Source organism: Sarcophilus harrisii, chromosome 5, assembly GCF_902635505.1.
Source record: "Sarcophilus harrisii chromosome 5, mSarHar1.11, whole genome shotgun sequence".
Lineage (NCBI taxonomy): Eukaryota > Metazoa > Chordata > Mammalia > Dasyuromorphia > Dasyuridae > Sarcophilus > Sarcophilus harrisii.
In genome coordinates this window covers 157,773,739-157,795,341 of record NC_045430.1, presented here as the reverse complement: position 1 = coordinate 157,795,341, position 21,603 = coordinate 157,773,739, and the positions used below count along the sequence as shown (strand labels likewise).

At 35.1% G+C, this 21,603-nt stretch overlaps 1 protein-coding gene across 2 annotated transcripts; it reads right to left on the bottom strand.

Moving 5' to 3' along the window:
- Positions 1-1,574: 1,574 nt before the first annotated feature.
- IFRD1 (interferon related developmental regulator 1) lies at positions 1,575-20,407 on the bottom strand. Of its 2 annotated transcripts, none has more exons than XM_012550973.3 (12): positions 19,946-20,407; positions 13,062-13,166; positions 12,811-12,895; positions 12,227-12,351; positions 10,475-10,632; positions 8,474-8,524; positions 8,206-8,384; positions 7,967-8,075; positions 6,026-6,160; positions 4,128-4,256; positions 3,254-3,349; positions 1,575-2,432 (listed from the first exon to the last, which is right to left on the bottom strand). In XM_012550973.3, exons 1-12 carry the CDS (start codon positions 20,025-20,027, stop codon positions 2,343-2,345), a joined length of 1,344 nt encoding a protein of 447 aa, XP_012406427.1. In that variant the 5' UTR covers positions 20,028-20,407; the 3' UTR covers positions 1,575-2,342. The 2 variants fall into 2 exon arrangements, with proteins under 2 accessions (XP_012406427.1, XP_012406429.1); XM_012550975.3 differs by lacking the exon at positions 19,946-20,407 and adding an exon at positions 15,483-15,592 and having other exon boundaries at positions 2,250-2,432.
- Between the last annotated feature and the right edge of the window lie 1,196 nt (positions 20,408-21,603).

The following is a 21,603-nucleotide window of genomic DNA, read 5'->3' as shown; positions in this document are numbered from 1 at the left end:
CTGTTTGGAGAAACAAATGAGATGTTTTATAAATAATTACTTCTCCCTCCCAAAACACACCCACAAGGAGTATTCAAGGAAAGTAGAGGGAGTTTAGGATTGCTTTGTTGCTGCATATGTGTGATGGAGAGCACCTTTTTAAGCCTGCCCCCTTCAGATTGCCTGATTTTTGTAGGCCACCACACTGGGGAATTTGTGTGATTAGTGGTAAGACCTTAATTGGCTGCTAGTACTCAAGCTCAGTGGCTATGCTAAAGGGATGTTATTCCCTGGGTAGCAAGTACTTCTGTCGAGAAGGGAAGCTGCCCTCTCTCCCAACTAGCCAGCCTGTCTTTACAAGCACTTGTAGCTTCCTTTTTATCTCCTCCAGATTTTAGGTGGACAAATATTAAGGAGTGCCTATAATTGGTCACTTTGGAAGGTCTATCAGAGAAATCTTATCAGAAACTAGAGCTAATAGCAACAGAATGACTGAACCAGCTTGACTTAGCCCAATAGTGGATTATCCTTCAAATAGCAAAACCAGCAGAACAAGGGAATAATTCATCCATTGCCAATCCCTTGCACCAAAATTGGTAGGTCTACAGTGGGACTCCAAGGGACGAACCAGAGGGTAGAAGGCACCTTGTTTGGGGACAGTGGAGGAGGGGAAAATTCCTATGTAACTATTGCTTTTGCTTTTGTCTTCTCATGAATATCACACAGTAAAAGCTAATTGATGACCATCAGTTGACTGCTGGGCTACACAAAATGGAAAATCAATAAGCTTCAATCTCTCAGATTTATCCCTAGATTCTGAAGAAAGGAACCTCTTTCAGGATTCAATTTGCCAATGTGAAATGTTGATTAGCAAATGGCCCAAGGAAATGTTATACAAATACCGATGCCAAGTAAATATCACTTATTATTTGACAGCCATATCATATTGTTCCCACACACGAAGTTTGCACAAATTCTTTTTTTCAGATTAACTGTTGTGTCAGATTTTTCTTCATATTTTGTGTGAATTTAACTTTACCCTTATGAATAAAATGCTAATTATTATATTGGCCTCAATACTCTCTGATCAACTTGCCATTTCTGTCTTTATCCAAATTATTATCTTGCCAAATTAATTTACATAATTACTAATCTAACAACGTACCCCTGTTAAAAGAAAGAAATTTGGTGTGGCAAGATTTACCATTTGAGAAAGCCATTCTATCTGATCATTATATCCTTTTCTACATTGTCACTATTCTCCCAAAAATACCGTCTAAATTTTTAGTGATTTTCAAACTTTTAAACATTTGCTAAAATATTTAAAAGGAAGTAGGACATTAGAAAGTTAGTTTTCTTTTTTTTTTGGGGGGGGGGGGAGAAAGTCTACTTGTAAAGGAAATATTATTTTAAGGAAGTATCTAATCAGTCTTGTTATTTGTCAGTCATTGACTTTTTATATCTATCATATAAGCACACACATTTGCAGATTTTTGGCATTACATAAGACACAAGGATTAAACATTTCTTCCAAAGTCAATTAGAAGTATTTATCTCAATTAACGAAGTTTCCCATTGTTGAAAAAAAGAAACACTTAATGAAGAAAAATCTTTATTTTAAAGCAATGAACACATGATCTTACATTGGAGACAAAAATCAGTGTTATTGCTTTTAAAGATAAGATTCATAAGTGATATGGCATATAACATTTGATTAATTCCAAAAGCACTATCTAATGTCTTTGTGTAGCTGAAAGTTTGCACATATTGTGCAATGGAATAATTCCTTTTTAAGTCCAGTATGCTAACTGAACAATTACAATAATCAAGTTCCATTTAAAGGACAAATATAGCAGCTTTTTAAGAGAATAAGAAACTTTTAGAATTGGGTCACAATTTTTCTACCTTATGGTAGAAATTTACAAATCTTTAAGGGTAAGGATTTGGATTGTTAACAGTCAATTAACATTTCGGGAAACCAGAGACTAAGATATATATTATCTTGTGGAAATTTATATAACATGCCTTTTTCATTCAGGAAATTATCTGAGGTGAGCCAAAAGATTTTTGCCCTGCTTCATAAATGGATTCTGATCAAACATTATAAAAATTTTATTTAAAAGTTTACTAATTCTATATACAAAGAAGCTTCAATAATTACACTTATTTGGAATACTGTGTTAATAAATGTTATACAGCATTAATAAATGTTATAAGGAATTTAGGCCCCATTACAAAATTTATCTAAGTAATATATGTTCACCCTATCACCCACCCTCATGATAAAAATTGTTAAATACTTTGGAAATTATAGAAAAGATCTTGAATTAGGAAATAAGTAGTTGTTTTTGTATAGAAGAAATCTAGAAGAATTCTCCAACATCTGCTCTCTTGTCACGGCATTTACTTCTAGCTTTTGTTCGAGCTTTAAATGCTGCAGAATTATATAAATGCTAAAAAGCAAACAAACAAAAGAACAACAATGAGTCAAATAAAACTTGTATGTGCTTATACAGCTAAGCTTTATACATTTTTTGGCCTAACACTGAAAAGGAGAGTGTGATACAAAAATTAAAACTGACTGTTTGAAATTTTGAATAAATTTTCTCACAGTAACATTACTTAGTTTAAATTCAAAAGCTAGAACACAAAGGTTTAATGAATCTATAATGTACAATTTCTAATTTGCAATACTACAAAAAAAAGCCTCTGACTTCTACTCCACCCTTTTTCATTTTCCTTTTCAAGTCCAGACAACCCACATACAAAGAATCTAGATATTAAGTAATGTTACTAAGGAAGAACCTAAGAGATTAGGATGAATCCCAGATAGTAGCAAGATATACAGTTCTCAAGAGGAAGACAGAAGAAAAGGGGGAGAAAAATTTCAAACACAGGGAGAAAAGGTTAAGTCTTTTAGGTATGGTCATTCCTAAATGGTCATTTGTGTTGAGGGGAAGGGGCCATTTATAATAAATACTTATTTCTATAACAAACACATATGTGAATATGTATATGTGTGCAAAGTTGCAGTTGCAAACAAGTCAGGTAGACTGTTACATAAAGGATTTAGTCAGTCAAACCATAATTCAAGAATATGAAAAAATCCCAACCCAACTAAAATAAAACCAAGGTCTTGGTATCAGCATCATCATCATAGAAAACATAAATCATTAAATCCAAATCACTGGATTATAGTTAAACGCTATCTATAGGGCAAATGTTATTTTTAGTTCAATTTTTCTTTAATGCTAATAAGGCTTTAAAAACCTACCCTTTCAAAACGAGAAATTTTCATTGTTTTAAGAGTTGCAGCATCAAGCATCACTGGTGGTCCAAGCTCAAATACATTCCGAAGAAATTCATTTGACTAAAAAATAAATCAATGAGAGTTTAATGTTTGTCAGTAAATGTTACATAACAACCTTAAAGAAAACAGCATAAATACAAATTTCAACCAGCTGCTTTTCATTTCTGTAAATTGTTGCTACATCTTTTACACTTAAAGAAAAGCAACATGTCACAATGAATACTAGCCCTTAAGTCAAAAAAAAAAAAGGGGGGGGGGGAGGGGTTCCACTACTGCTCTCCCAACTATTTCATATTTGCTACTTCTAGTGCCTATTTTACCTTTTATTTTGTTTGTAACCTTTTCTCCTAAATAAACCTATCTTTGAGTAAGAAAAAAAAAAAAGAAAGAAAGAAAAATGGGGATCCAATTCTGCCTTTGACATATAATGACTATGCAGTTATTGGGCAAGTTACTTAAATCTCAGTAATTCCAATCGTTTAAGACTATGGAACTGCAAAGAACATAATGACCTTCACTGATAATGGGAGTTTCTTTTACCAATAAAAGCAGTGACAGCAGTCCCTTACTTAGGTCTTAAATTTATATCACAGAAACTAACTTTTTGGTCTTGTATTTCTAACTTGGGAAATTATGGAAGACCACCAAAATAAAGATATTTCCAGATGTCCAGTATTTTTAAAAGTTTTGGCAGAAAAATCTACTGACTTCTAAAATGCTTATAAAAAAGCATTCATTCACACTCCCCAAATACAAAAGCTAAACTAAATAAACAACTTTACAAACTTATTCAAAATTTTAAAAATGAAAAGGAAAAAAGATAATAGTAGCAACTTACCTGCAGATGATACTGCATTCCTGTTCCCAGAATCTCCTTAAAAGTGTCATAAGTTTGTTTTTTGACCCAGCAATCAATATACATACGTTCAGGTCCAAATTTAACAGTTTCAGTTGGAAAATCACGCTCCTATAATTTTTTTTTTTTTTAAAAAAAGGGATATTTCTTTAGGTAGCTAAATTTCTAATCACATAAATACATATATATTGTTATTATTTGTCCTTTGTTCTTCAAGAGGACCATGACATCAGAAGGATGATGTCAAGATATATGCGCAAGTGAGTTGGATTTAAATAAGGGTGAGCAGTCACCAGCCTCACTGTCTCCTTCAGAGTCATCTGTGTCCAGTGGCAAGATACAAATCAAGATGATGGGGGTTACTCCCGAAACAGTGGAAAACCTTGGCTTTTTTAAGCTAAGGTCTTTAACAGATCTTTGACTGAGGCAACTAAGGCTAGGTAAAAATTGAGGCAAAGAATGGCCTCTTTTATACTTATATTCAAATAAATGCACTGCTAAACAATTATGCAAAACATGATTTGGCTTTCTATTCATGATACCTGAAACATGAATAAAATTTTAAATGATCCCATCTATAAAATGAAAGAATTTAAAACTAAGATAATCTCCAAGGTCCTTTCAAACTGTGACCATTTAGGCCCTCATAAGTTAAGTGACATCTATGAAGTGGAAGAGCCAAAACTTGAAAGCCAGAAAAGAGCACCAAACTTTCCCACTGAATTTGGGAGTTACACAATCCTAGTTCAAAATCCCTCTAGGCATCAAGTTTGCTACTCTGTAAAATGCAAAAAAACAAAACAAAACAAAACAAAACATGACATTTATAATCTCAGCAATTTGATCTAAAATTCTATGATTCCAAAATTATTGTTCTTTATTCTTTCTAAAAAGATACTATGTATAACAAGGACACTAGAAGCAGCTAGATAACTTCCTATATTATCCTGTATGACATATTTCCAAATTTTTACAGGCAGGGGAATGACAAACTAGTAATATTTATTACTGTACCCTACCTTTATTCCCTCTCATTTTAAATAATCAAGTAAGGTTATAAGAATCACAGGATTTTAGAACTCTAAGGTCCCTTGAGAAATAAACTAATCCATTTTTGCTAAATTATGGTATTCAAAATCTACATATATTCATAAAAGAAAATATTATCATGGTATTAATTTGAGATCAAAACAATGAAAAATTACAGTAAAATGTAAAATGGGCATGGGCAAAATAATTAACAAGTATTTATTAAGGATCTATGTGCCAAACATAAAAGACATTAAATTATAAGTGTGCAAAGCAGGTGACTATTTCAACCCAAAGACATGAAATAAATGACAATTTTTCTTTTGGTGGGAGGAGAAAGCCATGTAAACACAAATAATAACAAAGATTAATCTACAACTTCTAATATAAAAACTAATGTAATGTCATATAGCTCAACGTCTACAGGAGTAGTACAACTAGCCTCGTCAAACAGCTTAATCTCAAGAAAGAGAATAAAACTGAGAAAAACTATAATTTTAATCCCAACTCTATCACTAATTAGCTATATGACTAATTTCAGCAAGCCACTAACTCTCTATACCTTTGTTAACTTATCTATAAACCTGGGATTATGCTGATTTTTTTTCTGCCTCAGTGTTTCTGGTTGAAAAACATGAGAAAATATGTAAAACTGCTTTGAAAAATTTAAAGTGGTAATTTTTAATTTACTGTGACTTAAAAGCACTTTATAAGAAATCTCATTTTTTTACTACAGTGAATCACATTGGACTCTGTATGGAGTATACAGTAAGCAAGGGATTTTTCTGGTTAATAGTGATCATAAAAATAGCTCTAGATTCACAGAACCTAGCCAAAGAATTTAAGATTACCTCCACAGCCCTCAGAACATCTCTGAAGACAGATCGCTGCTTCCTTTTGTCAACTTTGGCTCTGTGTTTATTTCCATCTGTAGCCAAAGCTCTGAGCTTCTGAGTCAAAGATTCCATGTCTTCATAATAAAAATCCTAGTGAAAAAAACAAAACTGGTTTTTCCTGATCATATTTCTAACCTTTTTCTGGAAATCACATTGTAAAGAGTTTTTCAATTTGGAAATGGAAAGTACCTGCTTCCTCACTGGTATCCAGCTACGCTAAAGTGAAACTTTAGCATATGTAAATTAGGTACACAAGCAAGCTGACAAGTAAACACCAAATGCAAGAGACCATTTATTTACCAAATATTTCTCTCAAATGAATAAAGTAGTTATCTTTCCTCTTCTAAATTCATTCATCTAAACCAGTTCAACCTATCTTTGTGTTCTAAGACTGTCCACAACAATGGGTGGTCCTTGCCCAGTAGGACCTTAAGAGTTGGAGAAATAAGGCATTCTTAGTGAATGGGGGAGAATGTTTTTAAAAAAAAAAAATTTACCTTCTAGGCAAAATCAACAATAAAACAAAAATCTTTCACAATAATACAACTGGTTCTAATTTCAAAAGTTCTTGATCATAAAGAAAAACTTGCAACTTAAGCAAATAAATAAACATTCTTGGAATGTGGTCATGCTAACCAAAAACAAAACACTTATTAAGAACAATAGGGAAGTGCATTTTTTCAGAAACATAGTAGTAAGCTTAGCTGGTAGCAATTTTGAATAATTTCTAAGTAGTAAGTAAATCTTGGAAGCAAGATAAGTTTATTCAGGCTTTGAAGTTCATGTTTTCTGAGTAAGTATGCCTATCTACAAAGTTCACTGTCAATTCTACTTGATATTGATCACCACTGTCAATTTCAGAAAATCTGCCTTTTGAAGACAGGGATGAAGCCAGGACTAGTAATAATAATACTTTACTAGTTTTCCTCCAACATGAGGAAAACCTACTCTTCTTCCAGGTCTCTTCTCACTATTTCAAAAGGATTCTCCAATAACATATAAAGTAAAAGCCCATGGCCTTGTCATCAATCTTCAGAGATTATAGGACACAAGAGCCATCAACTTTAAAAATGAGACATTTTCCAATTTTTATTCATGACTTGGAAAAATTTATATGCCAATGTTTTTACTCAACTAGATGGTAGATTTTTATGTCCAACTAACACGCTAAGCCTAATTTCTTACAATTTGTGGAGAACAACGTAGTGTAGATTAAAAGTGCTGGAATCAGCATCAGCAAGATTTTGAGTCGTGCTCAGAAACTGGGAACTAGTGGCATAGTGGATTAAGAGAGCCAGGCCTGCAGTCATCTTCCCAAGTTCAAATCTGATGTCAGACACTTCCTAGTTACATGAGCCTGGCAAGACACTAAATCTTGTTTGCCTCAGTTTCTTCATCTGTAAAATGAGATGAATGAAATGGCAAACCACTGCTGTATTTCTGCTGAGAAAGTTCCAAAATGGGATCAACAAAGAGATGCACATGCTTGATAAATAAATGCACAACAGATATGGTGTGATCTGTGAGAAAAGACATCACTTAACTTCTTTGAGTCTGTTTACTTAGCTACAACATGGGACATGCTCATTCGACCTCTCTCATAGAATTAAGTGAATCAAAAGAGATAATATGTGCAAAAGCACTTTGTAAACCACAAAATACTATGTAATTGTAGGTAACATTATTATTACTCCTTTGACTGATATTTTTAGGCATTCATACCAACCAAATATCTAAAACTATCATTTTTTCCCCTTGGATATAACAATTTCTTCAAATAAATATTAATATATTTCTCTAAATCCAAACAGTTGGTCAAAGGAAAAAAAAAAATCAAGTGCAACTATACCATAAATGCAAATGTAATTTACTACTATGCACCTCTAAAATACTTACATTATCAGTTTCTCTTGCAAGTTCAAAAAGAAGAGCCAAAGTTTCACCAGCAGCAATTCTCATGTTAACATCATCACAAGAAAGCAGGCTCGGAAGTTTGTGTAAATGCCTAGAAAATAAAAGTTAGTTGCTGTTAGATTACCTGCAAGAAATTTTTTTAATGAAATTTACATCTAGTATGCTATCAGAAAACAGACAGTGCTTTCTGGAAATAAAATAGACAAAAATTAAATACTTACATCTCAATCTTTTTCTTCACTTCATTGATTGGGCAGATAGTCAATAACAATGTCCACACTAAAAGAGAGCTGATATGAAGCACTGTATTAGGGGTGCTGCAGATGCCATTAGTGTCTTTCTCTTTGTGATATGACTTGGTGAAGATATTTTCCAAACATTCCATTGTTGAATATAACTCCTAATTCACAAGAAGATAAATTAAGATGACTAATTTAAACTTTATTATACTAGATATGTAATAAAACATATTTAAAATTTTATACTTACAGTAATGTCATCTGTGGCAATAAAACAGCAAACTCCAAAGCAAGTTGCACACTAAACACAGAAGAGAAGGGAGGTAATTTAATGCTTACAATTTTATTTCAATTTAATTGAAGGCTTTCTAATTAAATTGTAATTTAAGTTCATGGAAAAATTGTTTAAATATGCATTTCTGAAGTCCCCAAGAGCAGCGCTGTAGAAAAGCACTGGTACAGGAGTTAAAATACTTGGGTACTAATTCTGGCTGTTAGAATTTGATTGTGGACTTGGATAAATCCATGATCCTACTTTTCATTAAATAGTCTCACAAATATAACTCATATAAAGAATATAATTGTAATATAAACTAAAGCCATCAATTCTCTTCCCCCAATCAAGAAACACCATTATTTCCATTACCTCCTCTCCCTAATCATATCAAATGAAATCTTACACAATTTATTTTAAAATGTCATGAAATGCTGACAAAGCAAAAAGGAAAAAATTAAAAAAGAAACTGCCCTTTTAGCATCTATATTCTGCTATATTTTTTCTTTATATTCTGTAAAGTCAATTACAGTCTCATGCTAAAACAAGTTTAGAAATCTTTTATGTGTATAAACAAAGAAAATGCCATTTTTCTACCAAGATCACTAAAGTCAATCTACGTATCTTCAGTGAATGAAACAGAATTTTTTAAATACCTAAGGACAGATTTTTCTTTTAAAAATGAACTCATTCATAGTAAATTGCTGATCCCAGGGAAGTTTACTTTTTGATCTTTTGTCCTTTTTAATCCTCAGGACCAGACTTTTCATGGGTCAGACTGAGATTCTTTCCCCCTTATAATGACGTATCCTAATTATATAGTACTGGGCTATTTGCAATTACTGCCACCATATGACAAGAAATTCTTTTTCCTATGCAGAACCTTACTTTTAAGATAAAATTGATTATATACAATTTAAAACAACGAGTTTGAAAACCACCCCTAATCCTAATTAGTTACCAAGTAAGAAAATCATAGATTTTGAAATGAAACAGACCTGAGAAGCCATCCAGTCCAATAGATGACGAAAGTGAGACTGAGATAAGCTAGATGACACATAAAATGGTGTCACACAACTAATAATCATTTCAGAGAGAATTGGACCTTGAGTCTTCATTTTTAATCCTTATACCATAAAAATTATAATTTTAGCACTTAGATTTTTTTATCCAATGATTTTTTTGAGTCAGAAAAAACACTTTGAAAACATCTCTGAATCTTATCAAGTTCAAATAATTACTCAAATCCGGCTGAACAAGCATTACTCATTTTATGCAAGGTAGTCTTCTGTCTTCTAGAGACTAGGCATAAAAAGACCAAAGCAAAGATCTATCCTGAAGGAGTACATATTCTACTTGAGGAATAAAACAGATAAGTGCATGTTATATATATATGAGCATCTGAAGAGGAAGAGAACACTTAACCAAACTGCTTCCATCAAAAAAGAGTGGACTGAGCTAGATAAATCAACAAAGGAGCAATTATGGCACAGATTAAATTGTAGCCCTTGTGAGGTGTTCCCGATTCTCTAAGTCCCATTAGAAAAAATAAGAAATTGCAATTTATTTCTGCTACATGCCTAAGTGAGTAGCCAGGTGTTTAGTTTTGGTTTTTTTTTTAAACTACTTGCTTAACTTATCTTAAATTATTCAAAGCACATGGAATGAAGAACTATTTTAAGAGACTTCCAACAAGCTTCCTTGGTAACATATTCTATTATTTAATAATACAACATAGTTTTACTTTCAGAAATCTGCTAAATATGATCCAAGAAAAAAAAAAACCTTAAAAAGAGGCAAGGGACCAATTTGAATAATGTTAAATGCCATTCCCTTAAATTAAAGTAAAAAAATCAATAAAGACTATTAAGAAGAAATAAAGATGGTTATCAGAGAAGTACATTAAAATAATGTCTGTTTATGCCTGGATTCCTCAGAGGAATACTTAAACTGGGAACACTGACTCATAATACTTACAGCCTGTCTAGCCTGGATACTAGCTGTTCCATCACATATTATTTTCTTTAGAATAGGTCCAAGAGTCTTTAAAACCTCTTCACTTTCAATTCCAGGCCCCAATTGTACACAAAGAATACATGCCAGTCCTGCAGCTGCACGCTGTTCATCGCTTTTTCCTGGAGAGGAAAGAAAAGTAAAAATATAACTGACTATGCAAAGGCCACACGTAAATTAACCTTGATTTATAAGAGAAGATAACCATTTTTCTAATACTATAAAGTATTAGAAGTCTTCTGACTTTACAATGCCTATTCCCCAATCTCCTTACAAGTGTTGTAAAGTTAACTAGAGCAAGTAATTTTTGTAGTCTTTTGTAACTTTTAGTTAAGAAATGCTTACAATTTAATTATGCAAAGTAAATAAAGATTTAGGGCAGCTAGGTGGCAGAGTGGACAGTGAATGTCTCAGGCCAAAAGTCAGAAAGAGTTATCTTCCTAGTTCAAATCTGGTCTCAGACACTTACTAGTTATATGACTCTGGGCAAGTCACTAAATCCAGTTTTTGTGTCTTAGTTTACTCATCCGTAAAATAAACTGGAGAAGGAAACAGCAAACTACTCCAGTATCTTTGCTAAGAAAACCCCAAATGGGATCACAGATACGAATGAAACTGAACAACAAAAAAGACTTTAATATTTAATTTAATTAATTAAATTTAATGCTTGTTGAATTCTTCCAAAGAGTTTCTGATTATTTCTATTATTGCTTAGCCTAAACTATACCTTTAGACAGGGCTTTGGTATTTGCAAAATACATATTTATTTATATTATTTTTTTCCTTCTTAGTTCCATCCCATTCCCCACCCTATTCTCCAAGTATGTCTGAAAAGTCTTCTGTCACTAGCCATTGCTCCTACATAAATGGAGATATATTGGGATTGACACATAAGCTAAAGGGGAAAGGAAGAGGTAGGGAGGGCTTCCCTTTAGAATAGAAGGGGAAATATCTGGGCTGGTAGTCTGAATAAAGTTCTTTTTAAATTTTTCATTGATAGTCAAGAATTTTTATTTATATAATTGCAAATGACAAAAAAATGTTATATGAGTAGTAACTAAGAGAATTATGGAGACTAAAGACTTCTACACATTCAAGTGAAATTAAAACAAATTAATACCAGACTGATAGTACTTTAACAGAGAACATACATGCTAAATATAACCAATGGATTCTAAAAGATCTTACCTAAAGTTCTATAATTCACACATCCATAGTAAATGCAACATAGTTATAAGTATGTTAGTTATGATCAGTGGGAGCAGTAACTAGGGGGGGGCACAGTGATTAAAGCACTAGCTCTGAAGTCAGGAGAACCTGAGTTTAAGTCTGGCCTTAGACACTTAACTTAGCTGTGTGATCCTAAGCAAATCACTTAACTCTAACTGCCTTGCCAAAAAAAAAAAAAAAAAAAAAATTAAGTGGAAGATGCAGGAATTTCTTCAACCAAAGGCCTACCCATAGTAACCCAGTTGGCTACCAAAAAGTTGAATCCCCCTAAATAAACTGACTGAAGAATGCTGTACTATCTCTAATTGCCTCAGTATAAAAATTATCAGAAGCTTTAAGGAAAAAAACTTACGAAAAACTTAGCACAAGCAATGATAGTCATCCCCCAAAGTAAGGCCACCCATAATTGTTATGGCCTTTACAATACTATTCTAAAGAAAGTGCAAAACATGATTGTTTATAACTGTTAATACTTTTAAAAATTACCTTTTTTTAGGCAACGTTCAATGCTATCTGTTAATGTTATTCTTCTCTCCAGAATAAATTCATAAAGAATTTTAGAAGCCATTGCATTTTTAATCCCTTCAAGAGCAGCCTGCCTTGTCTTCGCACTGTAGAAAGTAAAATATTTAGACATGATAAAGCTAAGATACTTTTAGACTGACATTTGTTAGCTCATTTTTTATAACTCTAGGATACTCTACATTTGGTATAATACCAATATATCTAAAAATACTAACATGGTTCTTATTTAAATAAATAGATTTGTTTCTCCATTTTCTTCTTTTATTACACTACCAAGTAAAAGGACAAAAATAAAGATATTTTTGTAATTTCTAGTTAAAAATTAAATTTTCATTATACCAAGTAACATTTCACTAAGTTTAAAAAACGTAGCCACTTGCTAATTATATGTGAACAATGCTTTAAAAGTAATTCCATAGTCTGGGTTCGGAATCCAAAGGAAAAAGAAAAAAAAATCAAAATTTAACATCATAAAAAATAACCTACATAAAATGTTATGTAATTAAGATGTCCCACATGAATTTTTTTTTCAAAATGCTGCTTACCTCTTGTCAAATGTTAAGTCAATTAATCCCTTCAGTTTGTATTCTAAATCTTCCTGAGTTCCTTCTTCGTCAAGGACTTCTGGCCCTAGTGAAATACAAGCCAAGAAATATTAATTTTAATAGAAAGAAGAAGGAATAGGGCAATTGCTTGTCTCAGTTTCTAAAAAGATTTTCCATAATTATAAAATTATATTTTAAAACATCCTTTTATCTGAAGCAACATCTACTCATAATTGCAAAAAGAAGCATACCATCCTCAGCAAAGCTAGCAGGATCACTGAAACCACTGCAATGGCTCATAGTTTCAATTGATGCATCTTCATCACTAAAAGGCTGCACATTTCGATGTTGACCACCTAAGAGGGAAAGAGAAAAAGTTAAGATGCTTTGATAATATATTCACTTGATTTTCATGAGGATTCTAAAATGCAGGGATGACCCATTTTAAGCATTTTGATTTCTATTTCTTACATATGAATGATCTATGTTAGCATTACTTTTGTATATAATCTTTTTTCCTAATAAGATCATAATATAAATCCATGACCCAAGAAGACCTCTAATGCCTAGCATAGTTATGCACATAGTAACTCCTTAATCTCATCTGGGGGAACCATAGTATAATGAAAAAAGCCAGACTTGGAGCCAGAGGACTTAAATCAGTCTGTTGACCAATAAGCATTTATGAAATATCTATTATCTGCCAGATACTAAGCTAAGTGAGTTAGATCTAAGTTTGAATTTCAAATCTTTTGTATCATTAAACTCTATGTGACCTTGAGAAAAATCATTTTCTGGGTCTCAGTTTCCTAACCTACAAAAGGAGGGAGTTGGATTCAAAGATTTCAAATTCCTTCCAGTAAGTTCTATCATTTTAACACCAAAAGTCCAAGTTTATAAAATTGAGGGAAGGGAAGGATCACTCATAATGAAAATGGACTCACTACTTTACTATTACTAGTAAACCAAACTCCCCATTCTTAGACCAATCAGTGCTGACTAACATTAATTAAAGATGGGATGGTTATATTTATATGCATGGTATTTAAAGAAAAATAGGTTTTCTTGGTTCTAAAATACTAAATAGCCTACTTTTAGAAGTATAATGCTTCAAATACCCTAACCAAATGATATCATTTGCAAAATAATTTAACTCGTTATTAATATTATTTTATACATACTTAATGTGATTTTATTGGCTTAAGTACAATACAGATTTTGCACCTCCTCTGAAACTTAAGTCTCAGTTGCTCAAAATGCAGGAAACTGAGAGGGACAAAATGATAATGCACATGGCCAAAGTTAGTATTTGCCAGAAGGACTTGAACCCAGCTCTCCCAACTACAAAGTCAGTACCTCTTACCAACAAGCAATGCTGCCTCTCCTTTTTTAGGATTAAAAAATATTAACTTAACTATAGTTGACAGTAGTGGTAAAGGGGATCATCCAAAATACTAGAGTTTAATTTTAGTTAAAATGTGTAAGTGTTTGTGTATGTACACATATCTTAATAGAATATTGTATGATTTCCCACTATTCTTCCATCCAAGAAAGAATGTCTTTCATAGGAACCTTCAAATTTGGGTTACTGTGTTATCTTAATGCCTTAGCAGTACTTAATACTTTAGGAAAACAAAGTTGCACAATGTTCCCAAAAATATAAATAATTATTGATTTTTAAGCTTTTTGTTTTTTCATTAAGAAGGAAAGGAATAAGTGCTATGACAAGAGATAGTCTTTACATGAAATAGGCAGGGCACTCTTAAGTATTTTAAGATACTTCCTAAAAGTTCCAGCAGTTTGGAGCCTAATGGGATTGCAAAAGTATGGAAGACAAAATTATTTTATAATTTAATCCATTATTTCATTTTCCAGATAAAAAAGCTAAAGCCCTGGAATAAAGTGATTTGCTCATGATCACAAGGGCAGAAGCTGGAACTAGAAAGCAGATCTCATGATTTCTTGTTCAATATTTTTTCCCCTGCACAAGAGATTTCATTCTGTTAAATATTAATGAGATGCAATAAGATATATGGATTCAAGAGTCAGTAAAAGAAGGGCTGGGTTCAAGTTCTACCTCTGACAAATATGTTATGTGACCCTGCACAAATCACATAACAAGCTGTTACTGAATTTACATAATTGAAGTTTTGAGGCTTCATTTAAGCAAACATCTCCAACTGTTTTCACTAGAGCACAACTGATCATCATCAGTAAGCACAGGATCTGACTTTGTGTTAGGTTTACAATTCTATTTTTAACTTTGTAATTAGCTTCTACAGTGTAATCTATATAGATGGACAGTCTTTTAAGTGCTACATTGTTATCCACAAAATAGTAAAAGATCCTGAATAATAAAGAAATGGAAACAAAGTAGATTGCCCATTGCTTGGAAAATGAATAAACAAATATAACAAATGGCCTAAGAAATTATGAATGTGATGGAACTTATTCAGCTACAAGAAACAAAGAATACTTAATATAGTTAAAGCATGGAAAAATTTTTCACGAACTGATACAAAGTGAAGTAAGCAGAGTCAAGAGAACAATATATGCAATAACAGTATGCAATAAATATAAGTGGAAAGAACAACCCACAAAATAACCAAAAATAAATGTTGCAAAATTACAAACAAGAAGCTTGGCTACAAAGAAGAGATATGAGAAGATACCTCCCCTCACTTCTTTGCAGAGGTGGGTCCACGGGGGTGAAATATTGCATGTGTTGTCAGATTTTTTTCCCTGTTCTTCATCTTTTTATTTTAATTCTTTGTTATATGGGATGGCTCTCTGGAAGGGGAAGGGGGATACGAGGAAAATTTAGGCAGATATAAAAACAGAAGATATTAGTTAAAATTTATCTTTAAAATTTACTATATGTTAACTACATTGCTGAGGCTACATAAATGAAATCTTAAGTTACAGATCTAATCTATAAATTATCTTCCCATTTGTTGTCTCCTTTTATACAGGTTATTTTAATCCTGAATTGTTGGTACCTACCAGAACCAAAAATTTTCACTACATGAATTTTATCACTTTCACTGTAGGAAAATGGTAACACTAACAATTCAACACATATCTTTAAAGGAAATATTTTAAATGTTCCTTTCATGTCAAGATTTCCCCATTTGTGCTACTCTTTAAGTTAATATATTTGTAGAAGAAAGAGTACTGGATTTGGAAACTAGATGTCAACTCAAAACCTGCCTTCAACATTTAGTAGATACACAACAGTTTGAGTAAATACAATTATCCCTTCTACAACCTGAGAGTTAGGGGAATGATGCCCCTACAATCTGGAAAGTGCCATATAAAACTTTTTGACCCTCTCTTCATACCAAAAGAGAAGTCTAAATATTTGCTTTTAAAGAGCATTTACAGTATGTTATTGTAAAATCTGGCTTAAGAATCTGGTCATAGGCTCTTTGGCACCTGCAGCTACTGCAAAATTCTCAAAAAATTTCCATTTCTTATGCTGACTCACAATATATCAAAACAGTGATGGGAAAGTCAAGATGTGGCTAGATTTAAAGCACTTTGTAAAATCTTAAAGCCTCACATAAATACAAGTTTTTATCTTTAGCATTTTTCAATTACGGAAAAAACAGAACTAAAATTATGTCTGTCTTTTTTTTCCCCACAGCTATCCCCCTAAAAGATCCCATCCAAACACATATTTAGCAAGCATTCAATGGAAAGTACTAGATTGGAAAGTTTAGAACTGACTAGGTTAGGTTTCAGTCCTCAAATTTAAATTTAAGGAATTTAGTCAACATTAGATTTGTGGTGCTGAATTATGGGATTTTAAAGTTGGAAGGGATTTTAAGAACCACCACCACCACAAGCATTTATCTATCATTTTATCCTCACAGAGGATAGGCAGATGTTATTATCCTCATTTTACAAATGAAGAAAATAAGACAAAAGAGGTTAAATGATTTGCCCAGTGTTATATTTGACCTCAGGACTTCCTGACTCCAGATAACACTTTGTAAACTTGTGTCATCTAGATGACTCTCAAAATTAATTAGATCAACAATGATTCAAAATACCAAGGTATTAACATGCCAATGTGTTGGGGGGAGCCCCTCCTTTTGAACCCACCAGTGTCCCATTTCCCAATGGTTCATTTTCCCCCACTGCTGATTTTTCTCACTTGCTGCCTCCCTCTAAGAGTTCTAGGGTCACAGGCACAGGTCAAATTCTCTAGGGGAATATATTCCCCTTCTCCAAGAGCAACTGCACCAGATGGAAGCAGATGTCTTCTGTGTCAAGTAAACAAGCATTTATTATGTACCTCTATTCTCTGTACTGTCCTAAAGTACTGGGGATTCAAAGAAAAGCAAATCACAAATCACAGTCCCTGTTCTCAAGGAGCTCACAGTCTAATAGGGAAGGCAACACATAAACAAGTATGTACCAACATGCTATAGACACAATAAATTGGAGATAATCTCAGAGGGAAGGCACTAATATTAAGGACTACGAAATGCTTCTTGCAGACTTTGGCTAAGACTTGAAGGAAGCCAGGAGATGGGAGATCTTCAAAGCATGGGAGACAGTCAATGAAAATTTGAGGAACATACTGCAAAGGAAGACAATATCACTGAATTGTGTAGATAGAAAGAAGTTCTAAGAATATTGGAAAGGTAGGAAGGGGCCAGTTTTCAAAGAACTCTAAAACCAAAGGAATTTATATTTGATAGAAGAGGTGATAGAAAGCTATTGAAGCTTACTGAATAAAAAGATAGAGTGAAATGGTCAGACCTGCATTTCAGGAAGATCAAGTCAAAAACTAAGTGGAGGATACTTTGAAGTGGGGGTAAGGGAGGCAGAGAAACCATTCAGCATGATACTGAAATAAGCCAAGAGAGGTAATGAGGCTTTGGATTCAGAGTGGAGCAATGTAAGAGGAAAAAGAGGCATAATTAAGAAATATTACAAAGACAGAATTGCTAGAACCTGGTAACTAGTTAGATGTATGTATGGGTAGCAAAAGAGGAGCCTGACACAGGTTGTAAGTCAAATGACTAACAGAATAGAATTATCATTGATAGTTACAAGGAAGGTAGAAAGAGGGGAGGGTTTAACAGAAATGATGAGTTCAGTTTTATCCATGTTGAATTTAAAAGTTCATAACAGTAACCTCTTTAGCTTGTGATCTGAAGGCCTTTCTCCACATTTACATAAAAAGTTGTTTATATTATGTGAAGAAAAAAACAAAAGTTTTAAAATACAGGAGTAGTTTTTGACAAATACAACTCAAAACTCTATTCCATTTACTGGTAGAAAAAGGAAACTATGTTACTGTCTATAGAAGTTGAAACGTAGTTATATAGTATGTTTCTAATACAAGAAGGCTATCAACATTACTCATGCTCCACTATTATGTCAGCTAAGGCCCTCCTTCCACAATTTCTATCAATATAACAAGGTATATTAGAACATTGAACACAAAAGGAACAGAGTTGAAAGAAACCTTAGAAAAGTTTGCCCTCATTTTACAGTTAATGGAAATAAAGCCCAGAAAGACTGAAGCAAATTATTCCAGATTATTATTACAGCTATTGTAAGTCAAAAAGTAATACTGTATTCAAGGCTGGCCCTCTTATCAACTAGTCCACATTGACTATGTTGGAACCAAATAATCATACATGTTATAGAGATTCAAAGTTGAGAGGCAGAAAAAAATAGATAAAATATTGTTTTAAAAAGCATTTTGTAGACCACAGCAACACCAATAGGTGTTCTGATAAGTTGTATAAGCTTTGAGCAAGTAGTAATTCTATCAGTATATTCTAGTAGTAAATCCCCTGACTACTTTTCTTAGAATACTAAATTCAGTCATCCTCTAAACTAAAATATAATCTATGCTACATGAAACAAGGCAAATCATTCTGAATTTCAATTACCAGTGGTGGTAATCAGAAATTTCCAATACATTTGCATTATTTTTTTTTTACAGGCTTATGCTTGATGGATTTATGAGAAAAAAACTTAATCAGGTAACAATACCTGAAAAGCTAATGAGGTGTTTGGCATCATTCCGAACAGGATATGGGTTTAGCTCAACCGAGAACAGTGACTATCAGTAATTCAACTAAAAGTTGAGAAACAATGAATAAAGCAAAGCCTCCAAACCATTTGACCAAGAGGAATAAAAGAATATATCAGTTCCAAGTAAGAAAACTAAGAGTTTGTTTTTTCGTTTTTCTCATCACTTCTTCCTCATCCTTTTAATTTGTTTTTAGAAGGCCTTCCTTAAGTGACTATTTTAGGTGAATTATGTCTAGAACTGCAAGCATGCCTCAGAGAGAGGGAAGAGGAGTACTGAGATCAGAGATAAGGGGATGAGGGCTAGGGGCGGTAATCTGAGTCTGGGGAGGCACGTCCTGAGAATGACAAGTGGCTGTTGATGTAAAGGCTAAAGAAGAGAGGGAAACCTCGCTCCCGACTTCGGCGTCTGGTTAGAAGTCCAGCTTCCAAGGCCACCCCTGGAGGTGGGAGGTTGGGGAGAAGAGAATAGAAAGGGAGGTCACCGACACTGGAGAAGCAGACCTAGATCCCTGCTGTCAAGCCCCGTTCCGCTGACGCAGGAGCCGGCCGGCCTTACGCACGAGGGAGACAGGAGACAAGAGGGAAGGGCCAGAAGCAGCCGGGAATCCCGACCCTGGGAAGGATGGTGCCAGGCCCGCGGGCGGGTGACATTCCCCAGAGACTCCATTTTGGAAAGGGGATTTGAAGGGAGGGAGCGGGAGTGTCCGAGAGGTCCAGCAACTACAGATAAAACTGTGCGAGATTCTTTTGCGTCCTGTCACTCTAATCCCGGGAAAATCTCACTTCCTCCCAAGTCTCCTGCTTCCCCGCCGGGTTCGGGAACCCAGCACACTATCCCTGGCACCCCGCCTCTAGTCCCTAGAAGCTCCACTGCCTCCGCCATTGTGCGCGAGGGGACAGCGGTGCACGGACTGAAAGGCATGTCGGGGGTGGTAGTCCTCCCGTCCTCCACAGGGGTAACCCCGAAACTGGATGCCACGGCGAAGTACTACAACTCCCATAATGCCCGAGCCCAGGGACGACGCGTGGACCAGGCCGCCCGCGACGAGGATGCCGGCGGTAGGACGGCCCTCACCTGCTGCTGCCGCCGCTGCTGCTCCTGCGCCGCCGCCGCCGCCGCCGCGGTGGGGAATGTTCCGCTTCTTATTCTTCGGCATCGTGGGACGCCCGGGGCCGCCTGGAGTTGAAAGCACAGCGAGGATCAGCCGATGGAGCTGCAGTTTTTACTTGTGCGTCTGTGCGGCGGCTGGCTAAGAGATAAATCTTCGGCTAACAACAAAGGCGAGAAACGACGAGGGGAAGAGTGGGCGATGGCGGCAGCAGAAATCCCCGTGAAGAGCTGTGAGCGAAATCGATACATGTTTCTCTCTAGCGCGGGAGCTAAGGCGGGGCGGTCGGGGGCCACAACGCCTTATGTACTGAGACCGCTTGTCGTCACCATCTATGGGCGGGGCCTCCGCCCTTACCGACCAATCCGGACGGACCAATCGACCCTTACTCCTTGCCACCCCGCATCCGGTCCGCTCTGTCAGAGGCATAGACTCCCAATCCCATCCTGCAACACGCCCCGTGGAACCCAAAGGTCGGGCGGTCGTTGCTGCGCTGCATGCTGGGGGATGTTGTTTCTGGGAACGTGACACCACGTTATGAGCGCTCTCTCCTCCCCTTCAAACCAGTTTCTTTAATTGTCTAGCCGGCTTCACCCACGTGACTTCGCTCTCGTCCCCGCCCCCTCTGGGTCTCTGCCCAGTGAGTGACGCCTGGCCAGTCACGGGGTGGGGGGAGGGGAGAGGGTGGGAGGGTGTGAGCCATCGGGCTGACTCGTGTGACTGACTGGCTGTGCCCTGGGGGTTCTTTCCTCTTTTTATTAACCCTCACATCTGTCACCAAGGGAGGGCTGATGCTACAATTCCTTTTCCTGATTTCCCCATTATTTTCTTTTGATTCTTTTTTCCTTTTCTACTCCTTTTTGACTTCGGTAGGGGTGGCAGGGTGCATTGGGTCCAAGTTTATTGTTTTGTTTGTTCCCAAAGGAAATTTTTCGTTTTTAATTTACTTAGCTGCGAAATCATAGTATTTCTCATAGCAAGAGGAAATTTTTCTAAGAATTAGTATGCTGTTATCAGTTGCCAATTACAGGGCTGATTTGGGGATACAGCTGACTTCTGAGAATTTAACAGCTGGTAAGGCAAATAAGAGTTATAAATAGGCACCCTCAACAATATTTTTACATGTGACCCACATGTGGCTCCTTTACAACATTTGTCATTAGACTGGGTTAGACTCATCTTCACTAAATGACCTACCTACTCCTATGCCTCATCGTGGGGCAGAGGTGACAGGCTTCTCATAGGCAATATCAGCCCAAACTGGCTACAGGGAAACGCTTCAGAGTTACAACTTTTGATAAGGGATTACTTATTGAAAGCCAGTCTCCTTAATTTCATCAACTCATCAGTGGAGAAGAATATCTATGTCAATGAAATCATAGACCCTTGAAGATCTAGTAGCAATAATCATGATTCTTTAAAGTTATCCACTCTTGTGATTTTGAAATCTTTGCTTCTAGTTCAGCACTTCTGAGCCAACATCTTATTATCTATTTTTAAATGCGATGAGGTGATTTGTTTGATGTATTCTATCTGTCCCCTACACACATTCTTAAAACACCTTTCTATCTTTCTATTTTCATTCACTACCGAATCCCTAGAAAATCCTATCTTCAGTTGAGGT

Excerpts from the sequence above, each read along its gene's own strand:
- IFRD1 (XM_012550973.3), bottom strand. The coding sequence starts at position 20,027 with ATGCCGAAGAATAAGAAGCGGAACATTCCCCACCGCGGCGGCGGCGGC. Across the intron at positions 12,896-13,061 it reads TGCTAGCTTTGCTGAGGATG|GGCCAGAAGTCCTTGACGAA; the intron begins GTATGCTTCTTT and ends GTATTTCACTAG. Across the intron at positions 8,385-8,473 it reads TTGCCACAGATGACATTACT|GAGTTATATTCAACAATGGA; the intron begins GTAAGTATAAAA and ends CTTGTGAATTAG.